The 21,547-nt window shown below is 57.8% G+C and overlaps 1 protein-coding gene across 1 annotated transcript in view; it reads left to right on the top strand.

The window, feature by feature from the left end:
* The window catches only part of HASPIN (histone H3 associated protein kinase), a gene marked incomplete at its 5' end in the record, with an annotated part of 89,823 nt that extends 69,005 nt beyond the window's left edge, over positions 1–20,818 (top strand). The window contains one exon of the mRNA XM_075261806.1: positions 20,325–20,818. Coding sequence (XP_075117907.1) covers positions 20,325–20,532 — 208 coding nt within the window. The remainder of the gene's footprint in view (positions 1–20,324) is intronic.
* Between the last annotated feature and the right edge of the window lie 729 nt (positions 20,819–21,547).

Genomic DNA, 21,547 nt, shown 5'->3' with positions numbered 1-21,547 from the left:
GGAGGCTGTGGATGGTGCGTATCTAGACTGGAGCTGGGGGAGGCTGTGTATGGTGCGTATCTAGACTGTAGCCGAGAGAGGCTGTAGATGGTGCGTATCTAGACTGGAGCCGAGAGAGGCTGTGGATGGTGCGTATCTAGACTGTACCCGGGGGAGGCTGTGGATGGTGCGTATCTAGACTGGAGCCGAGAGAGGCTGTGGATGGTGCGTATCTAGACTGTACCCGGGGGAGGCTGTGGATGGTGCGTATCTAGACTGTACCCGGGGGAGGCTGTGGATGGTGCGTATCTAGACTGTACCCGGGGGAGGCTGTGGATGGTGCGTATCTAGACTGGAGCTAGGGGACGCTGTGGGTGGTGCGTATCTAGACTGTCCCCGGGGGAGGCTGTGGATGGTGCGTATCTAGACTGTACCCGGGGGAGGCTGTGGATGGTGCGTATCTAGACTGTACCCGGGGGGAGGCTGTGGATGGTGCGTATCTAGACTGGAGCTGGGGGATGCTGTGGATGGTGCGTATCTAGACTGTACCCGGGGGAGGCTGTGGATGGTGCGTATCTAGACTGGAGCTAGGGGACGCTGTGGATGGTGCGTATTTAGACTGTACCCGGGGGAGGCTGTGGATGGTGCGTATCTAGACTGGAGCTGGGGGACGCTGTGGATGGTGCGTATCTAGACTGTACCCGGGGGAGGCTGTGGATGGTGCGTATCTAGACTGGAGCCGAGAGAGGCTGTGGATGGTGCGTATCTAGACTGGAGCCGAGAGAGGCTGTGGATGGTGCGTATCTAGACTGTACCCGAGAGAGGCTGTGGATGGTCCGTATCTAGACTGGAGCCGAGAGAGGCTGTGGATGGTGCGTATCTAGACTGTACCCGGGGGAGGCTGTGGATGGTACGTATCTAGACTGTACCCGGGGGAGGCTGTGGATGGTGCGTATCTAGACTGTACCCGGGGGAGGCTGTGGATGGTGCGTATCTAGACTGTACCCGGGGGAGGCTGTGGATGGTGCGTATCTAGACTGTACCCGGGGGAGGCTGTGGATGGTGCGTATCTAGACTGTACCCGGGGGAGGCTGTGGATGGTGCGTATCTAGACTGTACCCGGGGGAGGCTGTGGATGGTGCGTATCTAGACTGGAGTCGGGGGAGGCTGTGGATGGTGCGTATCTAGACTGGAGTCGGGGGAGGCTGTGGATGGTGCGTATCTAGACTGGAGCTGGGGAAGGCTGTGGATGGTGCGTATCTAGACTGTACCCGGGGGAGGCTGTGGATGGTGCATATCTAGACTGTACCCGGGGGACGCTGTGGATGGTGCGTATCTAGACTGTACCCGGGGGAGGCTGTGGATGGTGCATATCTAGACTGTACCCGGGGGACGCTGTGGATGGTGCGTATCTAGACTGGAGCTGGGCACGCTGTGGATGTTGCGTATCTAGACTGGAGTTGGGGGAGGCTGTGGATGGTGCGCATCTAGACTGTACCCGGGGGAGGCTGTGGATGGTGCGTATCTAGACTGTACCCGGGGGACGCTGTGGATGGTGCGTATCTAGACTGGAGTTGGGGGAGGCTGTGGATGGTGCGTTCCTAGACTGTACCCGGGGGAGGCTGTGGATGGTGCGTATCTAGACTGGAGTTGGGGGAGGCTGTGGATGGTGCGTATCTAGACTGGAGCTGGGGGAGGCTGTGTATGGTGCGTATCTAGACTGTAGCCGAGAGAGGCTGTGGATGGTGCATATCTGGACTGGAGCCGAGAGAGGCTGTGGATGGTGCGTATCTAGACTGGAGCTAGGGGACGCTGTGGGTGGTGCGTATCTAGACTGTCCCCGGGGGAGGCTGTGGATGGTGCGTATCTAGACTGTACCCGGGGGAGGCTGTGGATGGTGCGTATCTAGACTGTACCCGGGGGAGGCTGTGGATGGTGCGTATCTAGACTGTACCCGGGGGAGGCTGTGGATGGTGCGTATCTAGACTGGAGCCGGCGGAGGCTGTGGATGGTGCGTATCTAGACTGGATCTGGGGGATGCTGTGGATGGTGCGTATCTAGACTGGAGCCGGCGGAGGCTGTGGATGGTGCGTATCTAGACTGGAGCTGGGGGATGCTGTGGATGGTGCGTATCTAGACTGGAGCCGGCGGAGGCTGTGGATGGTGCGTATCTAGACTGGAGCCGGCGGAGGCTGTGGATGGTGCGTATCTAGACTGTACCCCGGGGGAGGCTGTGGATGGTGCGTATCTAGACTGGAGCTAGGGGACGCTGTGGATGGTGCGTATCTAGACTGTACCCCGGGGGAGGCTGTGGATGGTGCGTATCTAGACTGGAGCTGGGGGACGCTGTGGATGGTGCGTATCTAGACTGTACCCGGGGGAGGCTGTGGATGGTGCGTATCTAGACTGGAGCCGAGAGAGGCTGTGGATGGTGCGTATCTAGACTGTACCCGAGAGAGGCTGTGGATGGTCCGTATCTAGACTGGAGCCGAGAGAGGCTGTGGATGGTGCGTATCTAGACTGTACCCGGGGGAGGCTGTGGATGGTACGTATCTAGACTGTACCCGGGGGAGGCTGTGGATGGTGCGTATCTAGACTGTACCCGGGGGAGGCTGTGGATGGTGCGTATCTAGACTGTACCCGGGGGAGGCTGTGGATGGTGCGTATCTAGACTGTACCCGGGGGAGGCTGTGGATGGTGCGTATCTAGACTGGAGCTGGGGGAGGCTGTGGATGGTGCATATCTAGACTGTACCCGGGGGAGGCTGTGGATGGTGCGTATCTAGACTGGAGCTGGGGGAGGCTGTGGATGGTGCATATCTAGACTGTACCCGGGGGACGCTGTGGATGGTGCGTATCTAGACTGGAGCTGGGGTAGGCTGTGGATGGTGCGTACCTAGACTGGAGCTGGGGGACGCTGTGGATGGTGCGTATCTAGACTGGAGCTGGGGTAGGCTGTGGATGGTGCGTATCTAGACTGGAGCTGGGGGACGCTGTGGATGGTGCGTATCTAGACTGTACCCGGGGGAGGCTGTGGATGGTGCGTATCTAGACTGGAGTCGGGGGAGGCTGTGGATGGTGCGTATCTAGACTGGAGTCGGGGGAGGCTGTGGATGGTGCGTATCTAGACTGGAGCTGGGGAAGGCTGTGGATGGTGCGTATCTAGACTGTACCCGGGGGAGGCTGTGGATGGTGCATATCTAGACTGTACCCGGGGGACGCTGTGGATGGTGCGTATCTAGACTGTACCCGGGGGAGGCTGTGGATGGTGCATATCTAGACTGTACCCGGGGGACGCTGTGGATGGTGCGTATCTAGACTGGAGCTGGGCACGCTGTGGATGTTGCGTATCTAGACTGGAGTTGGGGGAGGCTGTGGATGGTGCGCATCTAGACTGTACCCGGGGGAGGCTGTGGATGGTGCGTATCTAGACTGTACCCGGGGGACGCTGTGGATGGTGCGTATCTAGACTGGAGTTGGGGGAGGCTGTGGATGGTGCGTTCCTAGACTGTACCCGGGGGAGGCTGTGGATGGTGCGTATCTAGACTGGAGTTGGGGGAGGCTGTGGATGGTGCGTATCTAGACTGGAGCTGGGGGAGGCTGTGTATGGTGCGTATCTAGACTGTAGCCGAGAGAGGCTGTGGATGGTGCATATCTGGACTGGAGCCGAGAGAGGCTGTGGATGGTGCGTATCTAGACTGGAGCTAGGGGACGCTGTGGGTGGTGCGTATCTAGACTGTCCCCGGGGGAGGCTGTGGATGGTGCGTATCTAGACTGTACCCGGGGGAGGCTGTGGATGGTGCGTATCTAGACTGTACCCGGGGGAGGCTGTGGATGGTGCGTATCTAGACTGTACCCGGGGGAGGCTGTGGATGGTGCGTATCTAGACTGGAGCCGGCGGAGGCTGTGGATGGTGCGTATCTAGACTGGATCTGGGGGATGCTGTGGATGGTGCGTATCTAGACTGGAGCCGGCGGAGGCTGTGGATGGTGCGTATCTAGACTGGAGCTGGGGGATGCTGTGGATGGTGCGTATCTAGACTGGAGCCGGCGGAGGCTGTGGATGGTGCGTATCTAGACTGGAGCCGGCGGAGGCTGTGGATGGTGCGTATCTAGACTGTACCCCGGGGGAGGCTGTGGATGGTGCGTATCTAGACTGGAGCTAGGGGACGCTGTGGATGGTGCGTATCTAGACTGTACCCCGGGGGAGGCTGTGGATGGTGCGTATCTAGACTGGAGCTGGGGGACGCTGTGGATGGTGCGTATCTAGACTGTACCCGGGGGAGGCTGTGGATGGTGCGTATCTAGACTGGAGCCGAGAGAGGCTGTGGATGGTGCGTATCTAGACTGTACCCGAGAGAGGCTGTGGATGGTCCGTATCTAGACTGGAGCCGAGAGAGGCTGTGGATGGTGCGTATCTAGACTGTACCCGGGGGAGGCTGTGGATGGTACGTATCTAGACTGTACCCGGGGGAGGCTGTGGATGGTGCGTATCTAGACTGTACCCGGGGGAGGCTGTGGATGGTGCGTATCTAGACTGTACCCGGGGGAGGCTGTGGATGGTGCGTATCTAGACTGTACCCGGGGGAGGCTGTGGATGGTGCGTATCTAGACTGGAGCTGGGGGAGGCTGTGGATGGTGCATATCTAGACTGTACCCGGGGGAGGCTGTGGATGGTGCGTATCTAGACTGGAGCTGGGGGAGGCTGTGGATGGTGCATATCTAGACTGTACCCGGGGGACGCTGTGGATGGTGCGTATCTAGACTGGAGCTGGGGTAGGCTGTGGATGGTGCGTACCTAGACTGGAGCTGGGGGACGCTGTGGATGGTGCGTATCTAGACTGGAGCTGGGGTAGGCTGTGGATGGTGCGTATCTAGACTGGAGCTGGGGGACGCTGTGGATGGTGCGTATCTAGACTGTACCCGGGGGAGGCTGTGGATGGTGCGTATCTAGACTGGAGCTGGGGGACGCTGTGGATGGTGCGTATCTAGACTGGAGCTGGGGGACGCTGTGGATGTTGCGTATCTAGACTGGAGCTGGGCGACGCTGTGGATGGTGCGTATCTAGACTGGAGCTGGGCACGCTGTGGATGTTGCGTATCTAGACTGGAGTTGGGGGAGGCTGTGGATGGTGCGCATCTAGACTGTACCCGGGGGAGGCTGTGGATGGTGCGTATCTAGACTGTACCCGGGGGACGCTGTGGATGGTGCGTATCTAGACTGGAGTTGGGGGAGGCTGTGGATGGTGCGTTCCTAGACTGTACCCGGGGGAGGCTGTGGATGGTGCGTATCTAGACTGGAGTTGGGGGAGGCTGTGGATGGTGCGTATCTAGACTGGAGCTGGGGGAGGCTGTGTATGGTGCGTATCTAGACTGTAGCCGAGAGAGGCTGTGGATGGTGCATATCTGGACTGGAGCCGAGAGAGGCTGTGGATGGTGCGTATCTAGACTGGAGCTAGGGGACGCTGTGGGTGGTGCGTATCTAGACTGTCCCCGGGGGAGGCTGTGGATGGTGCGTATCTAGACTGTACTCGGGGGAGGCTGTGGATGGTGCGTATCTAGACTGTACCCGGGGGAGGCTGTGGATGGTGCGTATCTAGACTGTACCCGGGGGAGGCTGTGGATGGTGCGTATCTAGACTGGAGTCGGGGGAGGCTGTGGATGGTGCGTATCTAGACTGGAGTCGGGGGAGGCTGTGGATGGTGCGTATCTAGACTGGAGCCGGGGGACGCTGTGGATGGTGCGTATCTAGACTGTCCCCGGGGGACGCTGTGGATGGTGCGTATCTAGACTGGAGCTGGGGGACGCTGTGGATGGTGCGTATCTAGACTGTCCCCGGGGGAGGCTGTGGATGGTGCGTACCTAGACTGGAGCTGGGGGACGCTGTGGATGGTGCGTACCTAGACTGGAGCTGGGGGACGCTGTGGATGGTGCGTATCTAGACTGGAGCTGGGGTAGGCTGTGGATGGTGCGTATCTAGACTGGAGCTGGGGGACGCTGTGGATGGTGCGTATCTAGACTGTACCCGGGGGAGGCTGTGGATGGTGCGTATCTAGACTGGAGCTGGGGGACGCTGTGGATGGTGCGTATCTAGACTGGAGCTGGGGGACGCTGTGGATGTTGCGTATCTAGACTGGAGCTGGGGGACGCTGTGGATGGTGCGTATCTAGACTGTACCCGGGGGACGCTGTGGATGGTGCGTATCTAGACTGGAGCTGGGGGACGCTGTGGATGGTGCGTATCTAGACTGGAGCTGGGGTAGGCTGTGGATGGTGTGCATCTAGACTGGAGCTGGGGGACGCTGTGGATGGTGCGTATCTAGACTGTACCCGGGGGAGGCTGTGGATGGTGCGTATCTAGACTGTACCCGGGGGAGGCTGTGGATGGTGCGTATCTAGACTGTACCCGGGGGAGGCTGTGGATGGTGCGTATCTAGACTGGAGCTGGGGGACGCTGTGGATGGTGCGTATCTAGACTGGAGCTGGGGTAGGCTGTGGATGGTGTGCATCTAGACTGGAGCTGGGGTAGGCTGTGGATGGTGCGTATCTAGACTGTACCGGGGGGAGGCTGTGGATGGTGCGTATCTAGACTGTACCCGGGGGAGGCTGTGGATGGTGCGTATCTAGACTGGAGCTGGGGGACGCTGTGGGCGGTGCGTATCTAGACTGTACCCGGGGGAGGCTGTGGATGGTGCGTATCTAGACTGTACCCGGGGGACGCTGTGGATGGTGCGTATCTAGACTGGAGCTGGGGGAGGCTGTGGATGGTGCGTATCTAGACTGGAGCTAGGGGACGCTGTGGACGGTGCGTATCTAGACTGTCCCCGGGGGAGGCTGTGGATGGTCCGTATCTAGACTGTACCCGGGGGAGGCTGTGGATGGTGCGTATCTAGACTGTACCCGGGGGAGGCTGTGGATGGTGCGTACCTAGACTGTACTCGGGGGAGGCTGTGGATGGTGCGTACCTAGACTGGAGTCGGGGGAGGCTGTGGATGGTGCGTATCTAGACTGGAGCCGGCGGAGGCTGTGGATGGTGCGTATCTAGACTGGAGCCGGGGAAGGCTGTGGATTTTGCGTATCTAGACTGGAGCCGGCGGAGGCTGTGGATGGTGCGTATCTAGACTGGAGCCGAGAGAGGCTGTGGATGGTGCGTATCTAGACTGTACCCGGGGGAGGCTGTGGATGGTGCGTATCTAGACTGGAGCCGAGAGAGGCTGTGGAAGGTGCGTATCTAGACTGGAGCTGGGGGACGCTGTGGATGGTGCGTATCTAGACTGTACCCGGGGAGGCTGTGGATGGTGCGTATCTAGACTGTACCCGGGGAGGCTGTGGATGGTGCGTATCTAGACTGGAGCCGAGAGAGGCTGTGGATGGTGCGTATCTAGACTGGAGCTAGGGGACGCTGTGGATGGTGCGTATCTAGACTGTACCCGGGGGAGGCTGTGGATGGTGCGTATCTAGACTGGAGCTGGGGGACGCTGTGGATGGTGCGTATCTAGACTGTACCCGGGGGAGGCTGTGGATGGTGCGTACCTAGACTGGAGCTGGGGGACGCTGTGGATGGTGCGTATCTAGACTGGAGCTGGGGTAGGCTGTGGATGGTGAGTATCTAGACTGGAGCTGGGGGACACTGTGGATGTTGCGTATCTAGACTGTACCCGGGGGAGGCTGTGGATGGTGCGTACCTAGACTGGAGCTGGGGGACGCTGTGGATGGTGCGTATCTAGACTGGAGCTGGGGTAGGCTGTGGATGGTGCGTATCTAGACTGGAGCTGGGGGACACTGTGGATGTTGCGTATCTAGACTGTACCCGGGGGAGGCTGTGGATGGTGCGTATCTAGACTGGAGTCGGGGGAGGCTGTGGATGGTGCGTATCTAGACTGGAGTCGGGGGAGGCTGTGGATGGTGCGTATCTAGACTGGAGCCAGGGGACGCTGTGGATGGTGCGTATCTAGACTGTCCCCGGGGGACGCTGTGGATGGTGCGTATCTAGACTGGAGCTGGGGGACGCTGTGGATGGTGCGTATCTAGACTGTCCCCGGGGGAGGCTGTGGATGGTGCGTACCTAGACTGGAGCTGGGGGACGCTGTGGATGGTGCGTATCTAGACTGGAGCTGGGGGACACTGTGGATGTTGCGTATCTAGACTGTACCTGGGGGAGGCTGTGGATGGTGCGTATCTAGACTGGAGTCGGGGGAGGCTGTGGATGGTGCGTATCTAGACTGGAGTCGGGGGAGGCTGTGGATGGTGCGTATCTAGACTGTCCCCGGGGGACGCTGTGGATGGTGCGTATCTAGACTGGAGCTGGGGGACGCTGTGGATGGTGCGTATCTAGACTGGAGCTGGGGGACGCTGTGGATGGTGCGTATCTAGACTGGAGCTGGGGTAGGCTGTGGATGGTGCGTATCTAGACTGGAGCTGGGGGACGCTGTGGATGGTGCGTATCTAGACTGTACCCGGGGGAGGCTGTGGATGGTGCGTATCTAGACTGGAGCTGGGGGACGCTGTGGATGGTGCGTATCTAGACTGGAGCTGGGGGACGCTGTGGATGTTGCGTATCTAGACTGTACCCGGGGGAGGCTGTGGATGGTGCGTATCTAGACTGGAGCTGGGGGACGCTGTGGATGGTGCGTATCTAGACTGGAGCTGGGGTAGGCTGTGGATGGTGTGCATCTAGACTGGAGCTGGGGGACGCTGTGGATGGTGCGTATCTAGACTGTACCCGGGGGAGGCTGTGGATGGTGCGTATCTAGACTGTACCCGGGGGAGGCTGTGGATGGTGCGTATCTAGACTGGAGCTGGGGGACGCTGTGGATGGTGCGTATCTAGACTGGAGCTGGGGTAGGCTGTGGATGGTGTGCATCTAGACTGGAGCTGGGGTAGGCTGTGGATGGTGCGTATCTAGACTGTACCGGGGGGAGGCTGTGGATGGTGCGTATCTAGACTGTACCCGGGGGAGGCTGTGGATGGTGCGTATCTAGACTGGAGCTGGGGGACGCTGTGGGCGGTGCGTATCTAGACTGTACCCGGGGGAGGCTGTGGATGGTGCGTATCTAGACTGTACCCGGGGGAGGCTGTGGATGGTGCGTATCTAGACTGGAGTTGGGGGAGGCTGTGGATGGTGCGTATCTAGACTGGAGCTGGGGGAGGCTGTGGATGGTGCGTATCTAGACTGGAGCTAGGGGACGCTGTGGACGGTGCGTATCTAGACTGTCCCCGGGGGAGGCTGTGGATGGTCCGTATCTAGACTGTACCCGGGGGAGGCTGTGGATGGTGCGTACCTAGACTGTACCCGGGGGAGGCTGTGGATGGTGCGTACCTAGACTGTACTCGGGGGAGGCTGTGGATGGTGCGTACCTAGACTGGAGTCGGGGGAGGCTGTGGATGGTGCGTATCTAGACTGGAGCCGGCGGAGGCTGTGGATGGTGCGTATCTAGACTGGAGCCGGGGAAGGCTGTGGATTTTGCGTATCTAGACTGGAGCCGGCGGAGGCTGTGGATGGTGCGTATCTAGACTGTACCCGGGGGAGGCTGTGGATGGTGCGTATCTAGACTGGAGCCGAGAGAGGCTGTGGAAGGTGCGTATCTAGACTGGAGCCAGGGGACGCTGTGGATGGTGCGTATCTAGACTGTACCCGGGGGACGCTGTGGATGGTGCGTATCTAGACTGTACCCGGGGGAGGCTGTGGATGGTGCGTATCTAGACTGGAGCCGGGGGAGGCTGTGGATGGTGCGTATCTAGACTGGAGCCGGGGGAGGCTGTGGATGGTGCGTATCTAGACTGGAGCCGAGAGAGGCTGTGGATGTTGCGTATCTAGACTGGAGCCGAGAGAGGCTGTGGATGGTGCGTATCTAGACTGTACCCGGGGGAGGCTGTGGATGGTGCGTATCTAGACTGGAGTCGGGGGAGGCTGTGGATGGTGCGTATCTAGACTGGAGTCGGGGGAGGCTGTGGATGGTGCGTATCTAGACTGTACCCGGGGGAGGCTGTGGATGGTGCGTATCTAGACTGGAGTCGGGGGAGGCTGTGGATGGTGCGTATCTAGACTGGAGTCGGGGGAGGCTGTGGATGGTGCGTATCTAGACTGGAGCTGGGGAAGGCTGTGGATGGTGCGTATCTAGACTGTACCCGGGGGAGGCTGTGGATGGTGCATATCTAGACTGTACCCGGGGGACGCTGTGGATGGTGCGTATCTAGACTGTACCCGGGGGAGGCTGTGGATGGTGCATATCTAGACTGTACCCGGGGGACGCTGTGGATGGTGCGTATCTAGACTGGAGCTGGGCACGCTGTGGATGTTGCGTATCTAGACTGGAGTTGGGGGAGGCTGTGGATGGTGCGCATCTAGACTGTACCCGGGGGAGGCTGTGGATGGTGCGTATCTAGACTGTACCCGGGGGACGCTGTGGATGGTGCGTATCTAGACTGGAGTTGGGGGAGGCTGTGGATGGTGCGTTCCTAGACTGTACCCGGGGGAGGCTGTGGATGGTGCGTATCTAGACTGGAGTTGGGGGAGGCTGTGGATGGTGCGTATCTAGACTGGAGCTGGGGGAGGCTGTGTATGGTGCGTATCTAGACTGTAGCCGAGAGAGGCTGTGGATGGTGCATATCTGGACTGGAGCCGAGAGAGGCTGTGGATGGTGCGTATCTAGACTGGAGCTAGGGGACGCTGTGGGTGGTGCGTATCTAGACTGTCCCCGGGGGAGGCTGTGGATGGTGCGTATCTAGACTGTACCCGGGGGAGGCTGTGGATGGTGCGTATCTAGACTGTACCCGGGGGAGGCTGTGGATGGTGCGTATCTAGACTGTACCCGGGGGAGGCTGTGGATGGTGCGTATCTAGACTGGAGCCGGCGGAGGCTGTGGATGGTGCGTATCTAGACTGGATCTGGGGGATGCTGTGGATGGTGCGTATCTAGACTGGAGCCGGCGGAGGCTGTGGATGGTGCGTATCTAGACTGGAGCTGGGGGATGCTGTGGATGGTGCGTATCTAGACTGGAGCCGGCGGAGGCTGTGGATGGTGCGTATCTAGACTGGAGCCGGCGGAGGCTGTGGATGGTGCGTATCTAGACTGTACCCCGGGGGAGGCTGTGGATGGTGCGTATCTAGACTGGAGCTAGGGGACGCTGTGGATGGTGCGTATCTAGACTGTACCCCGGGGGAGGCTGTGGATGGTGCGTATCTAGACTGGAGCTGGGGGACGCTGTGGATGGTGCGTATCTAGACTGTACCCGGGGGAGGCTGTGGATGGTGCGTATCTAGACTGGAGCCGAGAGAGGCTGTGGATGGTGCGTATCTAGACTGTACCCGAGAGAGGCTGTGGATGGTCCGTATCTAGACTGGAGCCGAGAGAGGCTGTGGATGGTGCGTATCTAGACTGTACCCGGGGGAGGCTGTGGATGGTACGTATCTAGACTGTACCCGGGGGAGGCTGTGGATGGTGCGTATCTAGACTGTACCCGGGGGAGGCTGTGGATGGTGCGTATCTAGACTGTACCCGGGGGAGGCTGTGGATGGTGCGTATCTAGACTGTACCCGGGGGAGGCTGTGGATGGTGCGTATCTAGACTGTACCCGGGGGAGGCTGTGGATGGTGCGTATCTAGACTGGAGCTGGGGGAGGCTGTGGATGGTGCATATCTAGACTGTACCCGGGGGAGGCTGTGGATGGTGCGTATCTAGACTGGAGCTGGGGGAGGCTGTGGATGGTGCATATCTAGACTGTACCCGGGGGACGCTGTGGATGGTGCGTATCTAGACTGTACCCGGGGGAGGCTGTGGATGGTGCATATCTAGACTGTACCCAGGGGACGCTGTGGATGGTGCGTATCTAGACTGGAGCTGGGCACGCTGTGGATGTTGCGTATCTAGACTGGAGTTGGGGGAGGCTGTGGATGGTGCGCATCTAGACTGTACCCGGGGGAGGCTGTGGATGGTGCGTATCTAGACTGTACCCGGGGGACGCTGTGGATGGTGCGTATCTAGACTGGAGTTGGGGGAGGCTGTGGATGGTGCGTTCCTAGACTGTACCCGGGGGAGGCTGTGGATGGTGCGTATCTAGACTGGAGTTGGGGGAGGCTGTGGATGGTGCGTATCTAGACTGGAGCTGGGGGAGGCTGTGTATGGTGCGTATCTAGACTGTAGCCGAGAGAGGCTGTGGATGGTGCATATCTGGACTGGAGCCGAGAGAGGCTGTGGATGGTGCGTATCTAGACTGGAGCTAGGGGACGCTGTGGGTGGTGCGTATCTAGACTGTCCCCGGGGGAGGCTGTGGATGGTGCGTATCTAGACTGTACTCGGGGGAGGCTGTGGATGGTGCGTATCTAGACTGTACCCGGGGGAGGCTGTGGATGGTGCGTATCTAGACTGTACCCGGGGGAGGCTGTGGATGGTGCGTATCTAGACTGGAGTCGGGGGAGGCTGTGGATGGTGCGTATCTAGACTGGAGTCGGGGGAGGCTGTGGATGGTGCGTATCTAGACTGGAGCCAGGGGACGCTGTGGATGGTGCGTATCTAGACTGTCCCCGGGGGACGCTGTGGATGGTGCGTATCTAGACTGGAGCTGGGGGACGCTGTGGATGGTGCGTATCTAGACTGTCCCCGGGGGAGGCTGTGGATGGTGCGTACCTAGACTGGAGCTGGGGGACGCTGTGGATGGTGCGTACCTAGACTGGAGCTGGGGGACGCTGTGGATGGTGCGTATCTAGACTGGAGCTGGGGTAGGCTGTGGATGGTGCGTATCTAGACTGGAGCTGGGGGACGCTGTGGATGGTGCGTATCTAGACTGTACCCGGGGGAGGCTGTGGATGGTGCGTATCTAGACTGGAGCTGGGGGACGCTGTGGATGGTGCGTATCTAGACTGGAGCTGGGGGACGCTGTGGATGTTGCGTATCTAGACTGGAGCTGGGGGACGCTGTGGATGGTGCGTATCTAGACTGTACCCGGGGGACGCTGTGGATGGTGCGTATCTAGACTGGAGCTGGGGGACGCTGTGGATGGTGCGTATCTAGACTGGAGCTGGGGTAGGCTGTGGATGGTGTGCATCTAGACTGGAGCTGGGGGACGCTGTGGATGGTGCGTATCTAGACTGTACCCGGGGGAGGCTGTGGATGGTGCGTATCTAGACTGTACCCGGGGGAGGCTGTGGATGGTGCGTATCTAGACTGTACCCGGGGGAGGCTGTGGATGGTGCGTATCTAGACTGGAGCTGGGGGACGCTGTGGATGGTGCGTATCTAGACTGGAGCTGGGGTAGGCTGTGGATGGTGTGCATCTAGACTGGAGCTGGGGTAGGCTGTGGATGGTGCGTATCTAGACTGTACCGGGGGGAGGCTGTGGATGGTGCGTATCTAGACTGTACCCGGGGGAGGCTGTGGATGGTGCGTATCTAGACTGGAGCTGGGGGACGCTGTGGGCGGTGCGTATCTAGACTGTACCCGGGGGAGGCTGTGGATGGTGCGTATCTAGACTGTACCCGGGGGACGCTGTGGATGGTGCGTATCTAGACTGGAGCTGGGGGAGGCTGTGGATGGTGCGTATCTAGACTGGAGCTAGGGGACGCTGTGGACGGTGCGTATCTAGACTGTCCCCGGGGGAGGCTGTGGATGGTCCGTATCTAGACTGTACCCGGGGGAGGCTGTGGATGGTGCGTATCTAGACTGTACCCGGGGGAGGCTGTGGATGGTGCGTACCTAGACTGTACTCGGGGGAGGCTGTGGATGGTGCGTACCTAGACTGGAGTCGGGGGAGGCTGTGGATGGTGCGTATCTAGACTGGAGCCGGCGGAGGCTGTGGATGGTGCGTATCTAGACTGGAGCCGGGGAAGGCTGTGGATTTTGCGTATCTAGACTGGAGCCGGCGGAGGCTGTGGATGGTGCGTATCTAGACTGGAGCCGAGAGAGGCTGTGGATGGTGCGTATCTAGACTGTACCCGGGGGAGGCTGTGGATGGTGCGTATCTAGACTGGAGCCGAGAGAGGCTGTGGATGGTGCGTATCTAGACTGGAGCTAGGGGACGCTGTGGATGGTGCGTATCTAGACTGTACCCGGGGGAGGCTGTGGATGGTGCGTACCTAGACTGGAGCTGGGGGACGCTGTGGATGGTGCGTATCTAGACTGGAGCTGGGGTAGGCTGTGGATGGTGAGTATCTAGACTGGAGCTGGGGGACACTGTGGATGTTGCGTATCTAGACTGTACCCGGGGGAGGCTGTGGATGGTGCGTACCTAGACTGGAGCTGGGGGACGCTGTGGATGGTGCGTATCTAGACTGGAGCTGGGGTAGGCTGTGGATGGTGCGTATCTAGACTGGAGCTGGGGGACACTGTGGATGTTGCGTATCTAGACTGTACCCGGGGGAGGCTGTGGATGGTGCGTATCTAGACTGGAGTCGGGGGAGGCTGTGGATGGTGCGTATCTAGACTGGAGTCGGGGGAGGCTGTGGATGGTGCGTATCTAGACTGGAGCCAGGGGACGCTGTGGATGGTGCGTATCTAGACTGTCCCCGGGGGACGCTGTGGATGGTGCGTATCTAGACTGGAGCTGGGGGACGCTGTGGATGGTGCGTATCTAGACTGTCCCCGGGGGAGGCTGTGGATGGTGCGTACCTAGACTGGAGCTGGGGGACGCTGTGGATGGTGCGTATCTAGACTGGAGCTGGGGGACACTGTGGATGTTGCGTATCTAGACTGTACCTGGGGGAGGCTGTGGATGGTGCGTATCTAGACTGGAGTCGGGGGAGGCTGTGGATGGTGCGTATCTAGACTGGAGTCGGGGGAGGCTGTGGATGGTGCGTATCTAGACTGTCCCCGGGGGACGCTGTGGATGGTGCGTATCTAGACTGGAGCTGGGGGACGCTGTGGATGGTGCGTATCTAGACTGGAGCTGGGGGACGCTGTGGATGGTGCGTATCTAGACTGGAGCTGGGGTAGGCTGTGGATGGTGCGTATCTAGACTGGAGCTGGGGGACGCTGTGGATGGTGCGTATCTAGACTGTACCCGGGGAGGCTGTGGATGGTGCGTATCTAGACTGGAGCTGGGGGACGCTGTGGATGGTGCGTATCTAGACTGGAGCTGGGGGACGCTGTGGATGTTGCGTATCTAGACTGTACCCGGGGGAGGCTGTGGATGGTGCGTATCTAGACTGGAGCTGGGGGACGCTGTGGATGGTGCGTATCTAGACTGGAGCTGGGGTAGGCTGTGGATGGTGCGTATCTAGACTGGAGTCGGGGGGAGGCTGTGGATGGTGCGCATCTAGACTGGAGCTGGGGGGACGCTGTGGATGGTGCGTATCTAGACTGTACCCGGGGGAGGCTGTGGATGGTGCGTATCTAGACTGTACCCGGGGGAGGCTGTGGATGGTGCGTATCTAGACTGGAGCTGGGGGACGCTGTGGATGGTGCGTATCTAGACTGGAGCTGGGGTAGGCTGTGGATGGTGTGCATCTAGACTGGAGCTGGGGTAGGCTGTGGATGGTGCGTATCTAGACTGTACCGGGGGGAGGCTGTGGATGGTGCGTATCTAGACTGTACCCGGGGGAGGCTGTGGATGGTGCGTATCTAGACTGGAGCTGGGGGACGCTGTGGGCGGTGCGTATCTAGACTGTACCCGGGGAGGCTGTGGATGGTGCGTATCTAGACTGTACCCGGGGGAGGCTGTGGATGGTGCGTATCTAGACTGGAGTTGGGGGAGGCTGTGGATGGTGCGTATCTAGACTGGAGCTGGGGGAGGCTGTGGATGGTGCGTATCTAGACTGGAGCTAGGGGACGCTGTGGACGGTGCGTATCTAGACTGTCCCCGGGGGAGGCTGTGGATGGTCCGTATCTAGACTGTACCCGGGGGAGGCTGTGGATGGTGCGTACCTAGACTGTACCCGGGGGAGGCTGTGGATGGTGCGTACCTAGACTGTACTCGGGGGAGGCTGTGGATGGTGCGTACCTAGACTGGAGTCGGGGGAGGCTGTGGATGGTGCGTATCTAGACTGGAGCCGGCGGAGGCTGTGGATGGTGCGTATCTAGACTGGAGCCGGGGAAGGCTGTGGATTTTGCGTATCTAGACTGGAGCCGGCGGAGGCTGTGGATGGTGCGTATCTAGACTGGAGCCGAGAGAGGCTGTGGATGGTGCGTATCTAGACTGTACCCGGGGAGGCTGTGGATGGTGCGTATCTAGACTGGAGCCGAGAGAGGCTGTGGAAGGTGCGTATCTAGACTGGAGCCAGGGGACGCTGTGGATGGTGCGTATCTAGACTGTACCGGGGGAGGCTGTGGATGGTGCGTATCTAGACTGTACCCGGGGAGGCTGTGGATGGTGCGTATCTAGACTGTACCCGGGGGAGGCTGTGGATGGTGCGTATCTAGACTGTACCCGGGGGAGGCTGTGGATGGTGCGTATCTAGACTGTACCCGGGGGAGGCTGTGGATGGTGCGTATCTAGACTGGAGCTGGGGGACGCTGTGGATGGTGCGTATCTAGACTGTACCCGGGGAGGCTGTGGATGGTGCGTATCTAGACTGTACCCGGGGAGGCTGTGGATGGTGCGTATCTAGACTGGAGCCGAGAGAGGCTGTGGATGTTGCGTATCTAGACTGTACCCGGGGGAGGCTGTGGATGGTCCGTATCTAGATTGGAGCCGGGGAAGGCTGTGGATGGTGCGTATCTAGACTAGAGCTGGGGGACGCTGTGGATGTTGCGTATCTAGACTGGAGTTGGGGGAGGCTGTGGATGGTGCGTATCTAGACTGGAGCCGAGAGAGGCTGTGGATGGTGCGTATCTAGACTGCAGCCGAGAGAGGCTGTGGATGTTGCGTATCTAGACTGTACCCGGGGGAGGCTGTGGATGGTGCGTATCTAGACTGGAGTTGGGGAGGCTGTGGATGGTGCGTATCTAGACTGTACCCGGGGGAGGCTGTGGATGGTGCGTATCTAGACTGGAGCCGGGGAAGGCTGTGGATGGTGCGTATCTAGACTAGAGCTGGGGGACGCTGTGGATGTTGCGTATCTAGACTGGAGTTGGGGGAGGCTGTGGATGGTGCGTATCTAGACTGGAGTTGGGGGAGGCTGTGGATGGTGCGTATCTAGACTGGAGCCGAGAGAGGCTGTGGATGGTGCGTATCTAGACTGGAGCCGAGAGAGGCTGTTTATGGTGCGTATCTAGACTGGAGCTGGGGGAGGCTGTGGATGGTGCGTATCTAGACTGTACCCGGGGGAGGCTGTGGATGGTGCGTATCTAGACTGTACCCGGGGGACGCTGTGGATGGTGCATATCTAGACTGTCCCCGGGGGAGGCTGTGGATGGTGCGTACCTAGACTGGAGCTGGGGGACGCTGTGGATGGTGCGTATCTAGACTGTACCCGGGGGAGGCTGTGGATGGTGCGTATCTAGACTGGAGCTGGGGGACGCTGTGGATGGTGCGTATCTAGACTGTACCCGGGGAGGCTGTGGATGGTGCGTATCTAGACTGGAGCCGAGAGAGGCTGTGGATGGTCCGTATCTAGACTGGAGCCGAGAGAGGCTGTGGATGGTGCGTATCTAGACTGTACCCGGGGGAGGCTGTGGATGGTGCGTATCTAGACTGGAGTTGGGGGAGGCTGTGGATGGTGCGTATCTAGACTGGAGTTGGGGAGGCTGTGGATGGTGCGTATCTAGACTGTACCTGGGGGAGGCTGTGGATGGTGCGTATCTAGACTGGAGCTAGGGGACGCTGTGGATGTTGCGTATCTAGGCTGGAGTTGGGGTAGGCTGTGGATGGTGCGTATCTAGACTGGAGCCGAGAGAGGCTGTGGATGTTGCGTATCTAGACTGTACCCGGGGGAGGCTGTGGATGGTGCGTATCTAGACTGGAGTTGGGGGAGGCTGTGGATGGTGCATATCTAGACTGTACCCGGCGGAGGCTGTGGATGGTGCGTATCTAGACTGGAGCCGGGGAAGGCTGTGGATGGTGCGTATCTAGACTGTACCCGGCGGAGGCTGTGGATGGTGCGTATCTAGACTGGAGCCGGCGGAGGCTGTGGATGGTGCGTATCTAGACTAGAGCTGGGGGACGTTGTGGATGTTGCGTATCTAGACTGGAGTTGGGGGAGGCTGTGGATGGTGCGTATCTAGACTAGAGCTGGGGGAGGCTGTGGATGGTGCGTATCTAGACTAGAGCTGGGGGACGCTGTGGATGGTGCGTATCTAGACTGGAGTTGGGGAGGCTGTGGATGGTGCGTATCTAGACTGTACCCGGGGGATTCTGTGTATGGTGCGTATCTAGACTGGAGCCGAGAGAGGCCGTGGATGGTGCGTATCTAGACTATCACTGGGGCGCTATTTCAGGCAGCTGTAATAGGCCTGGAAACATGGCTCCTATTTACTAGCTATTAAGCCAAAGCGTCCTCCGGATAACACTATGGATCACTCTTCAGCCTGACTTTCAGCAATCCGTGGCTATCCTACTCAGATGTGCAAAGTACCCCCAAGAGGCAGACCCAGCCCCCCCCCTCCCCCACCCTAGAGTGGAAGTCTATGGTAGTCAGAAACTGGTCTCATCTTGAAGAAGGCGCATAACAATGGATATGGTGACTCCTGTATCTTCTGTATACTATGACATATGGTACATTGACCACTGGTTCTGGAGATTCTAGACTTCTCCATACACATTGTTGGTGCTTTCTTTGCTGCCCACCCCCTCGGTGGTTGTTCGATGTTTCCCATTCTTAGTAGTTCTTCCTTAGGGTTTCTACCTCTATGGATCAGCCATGTTACATACAGTCATGGCCAGAAGTTCTGAGACTGCCACAAATCTCCTCTTGTCACATGATCTGCTCCCTCTGGTTTCTGTGTGTTTGTCAGATGTTTTTATCACATACAGAAATAGAATTGCAATCATATTCTGAGTAATAAAAGCTTATAGTGACAGTTAGAAGGAGTTACTGCAGCGGTGTAATATTTGCAGTGTTGCCCCTTCTTCTTCTTCAGGACTCTGCAATTCTCCCTGGCAGCTCTCAATCACCTTCTGGACCAAATCCAGACTGATAGCCGTCCATTCTTGCACAATCAATGCTTGCATTTTGTCAGAATTTGTAGGATTTTGTTTGTCCACCCGTCTCTTGATGATTGACCACAAGTTCTCAATGGGATTAAGATCTGGGGAGTTTCCAGGCCATGGACCCAAAATCTCTGTTTTGTTCCCTGAGCCATTTAGTTCTCCCCTTTGCTTTATGGCAAGGTGCTCCATCATGCTGGAGAAGGCATTGTTGATGGCCAAACTGCTCTTGGACGGTTGGGAGAAGTTGCTCTTTGAGGACATTCTGGTCCCATTCTTTATTCATGGCTGTGTTTTTAGGCAAGACTGTGAGAGAGCCGATTCCCTTGGCTGAGAAGCCACCCCACACATGAATGGTTTCAGGACGCTTTACAGTTGGCATGAGACAAGACTGGTGGTAGCGCTCACCTCCTCTTCTCCAATAAGATGTTCTCCAGATGTCCCAAACAATCGAAAAGGGGATTCATCAGAGAAAATGACTTTCCCCCAGTCCTCAGCAGTCACTCCCTGGACCTTCTGCAGAATATCAGTCTGTCCCTGATGTTTTTTCTGGAGAGAAGTGGCTTCTTTGCTGCCCTCCTTGAGACCAGGCCTTGCTCCAAGAGTCTCCCTCCTCACAGTGCGTGCAGATGCACTCACACCTGCCTGCTGCCATTCCTGAGCAAGCTCTGCACTGCTGGTAGCCCGATCCCACAGCTGAAACACTTTTAAGAGACGGTCCTGGCGCTTGCTGGTCTTTCTTGGGCGCCCTGGAGCCTTTTTGCTAACAATGGAACCTCTCTCCTTGAAGTTCTTGATGATGCGATAGATTGGTGACTGCGGTGCAATCTTTCTAGCTGCGATACTCTTCCCTGTTAGGCCATGTTTGTGCAGTGCAATGATGACTGCACGTGTTTCTTTAGAGATAACCATGGGTAACAGAAGAGAAACAATGATGCCAAGCACCAGCCTGCTTTTACAGTGTCCAGTGGTGTCATTCTTACTTAATCATGACAGATTGACCTCCAGCCCTGTCCTCATCAACACCCACACCTGTGTTACTGGAGCAATCACTGAAACCATGTTAGCTGGTCCTTTTAAGGCAGGGCTGCAATGATGTTGAAATGTGTTTTGGGGGATAAAGTTCATTTTCTAGGCAAATATTGACTTTGCAAGTAATTGCTGTTAAGCTGATCCTCTGTATAACATTCTGGAGTATATGCAAATTGTCATTAGGAAAACTGAAGCTGTAGACTTTGTAACAATTACTATTCGTAGCATTCTCAGAACTTTTGGCCATGACTGTAGTAGGTTGGATTTCATGGATGTAGCTGACACTGTCTTGTCCTCGGCAGGAACGTCTGGTCCTTGTATAAGCCGCACTCCAATGTTCTATGGCTGCACTACCTGTGTGATAAGCTGCTTAGTCAAGTGTCGTATATAAAGAAGCCGACATCTGCTGCTCAACGCCGGGACCTGCGCCGGCTCCAGGACTTCAGGCGAGAGGTGCAGCAGTTTGGATCTGCCACAGAAGTGCTAAAGAGAAGCCGCCTCTTCAAGTGACCTGATTCTGGAGAGCAACCCCAAAGTGCCCTCACCTGTGACTGTGAATTGTCCTTAAGCAGTAGACTCTGCCGGGGAAGGTCCCCCAGGGGTTCAGCTGTTTGCTTTTATTTACAATATAATTGCTGTAAGGCCTGCCAGTATTAAAGTTCTGTCCCTCCGTTATACAGAGTCCAAAGTATCAGGTCTAGGCCTCGGGCCTGCACTAACCCTGGCAGCTGCATGGGGAGGACATTACACCTAAAGTGCTGTCCAGGACCTCACAGCCCACCGCATTATATAGTGTTGGCCAAAAGTATCGCCCCCCCCCCCTGCAGTCCTGTCAGATAATCCTCGCTGTCCCCCAGATAATGATTACACAGCACAGACTCTTATATAGTATATAAGTGACACAGGGTATATACAGTATAAGTATCGCCCCCTGCAGTCCTGTCAGATAATCCTCACTGTCCCCCAGATAATGATTACACAGCACAGACTCTTATATAGTATATAAGTGACACAGGGTATATACAGTATAAGTATCGCCCCCTGCAGTCCTGTCAGATAATCCTCGCTGTCCCCAGATAATGATTACACAGCACAAACTCTTATATAGTATATAAGTGACACAGGGTATATACAGTATAAGTATCGCCCCCTGCAGTCCTGTCAGATAATCCTCGCTGTCCCCCAGATAATGATTACACAGCAAAGACTCTTATATAGTATATAAGTGACACAGGGTATATACAGTATAAGTATCGCCCCCTGCAGTCCTGTCAGATAATCCTCACTGTCCCCAGATAATGATTACACAGCACAGACTCTTATATAGTATATAAGTGACACAGGGTATATACAGTATAAGTATCGCCTCCTGCAGTCCTGTCAGATAATCCTCGCTGTCCCCCAGATAATGATTACACAGCAAAGACTCTTATATAGTATATAAGTGACACAGGGTATATACAGTATAAGTATCGCCCCCTGCAGTCCTGTCAGATAATCCTTGCTGTCCCCCAGATAATGATTA

Source organism: Leptodactylus fuscus, unplaced genomic scaffold (assembly GCF_031893055.1).
Source record: "Leptodactylus fuscus isolate aLepFus1 unplaced genomic scaffold, aLepFus1.hap2 HAP2_SCAFFOLD_411, whole genome shotgun sequence".
In the NCBI taxonomy this organism is placed as follows: Eukaryota; Metazoa; Chordata; class Amphibia; order Anura; family Leptodactylidae; genus Leptodactylus; species Leptodactylus fuscus.
This window is presented reverse-complemented; position numbering and strand designations above follow the sequence as displayed.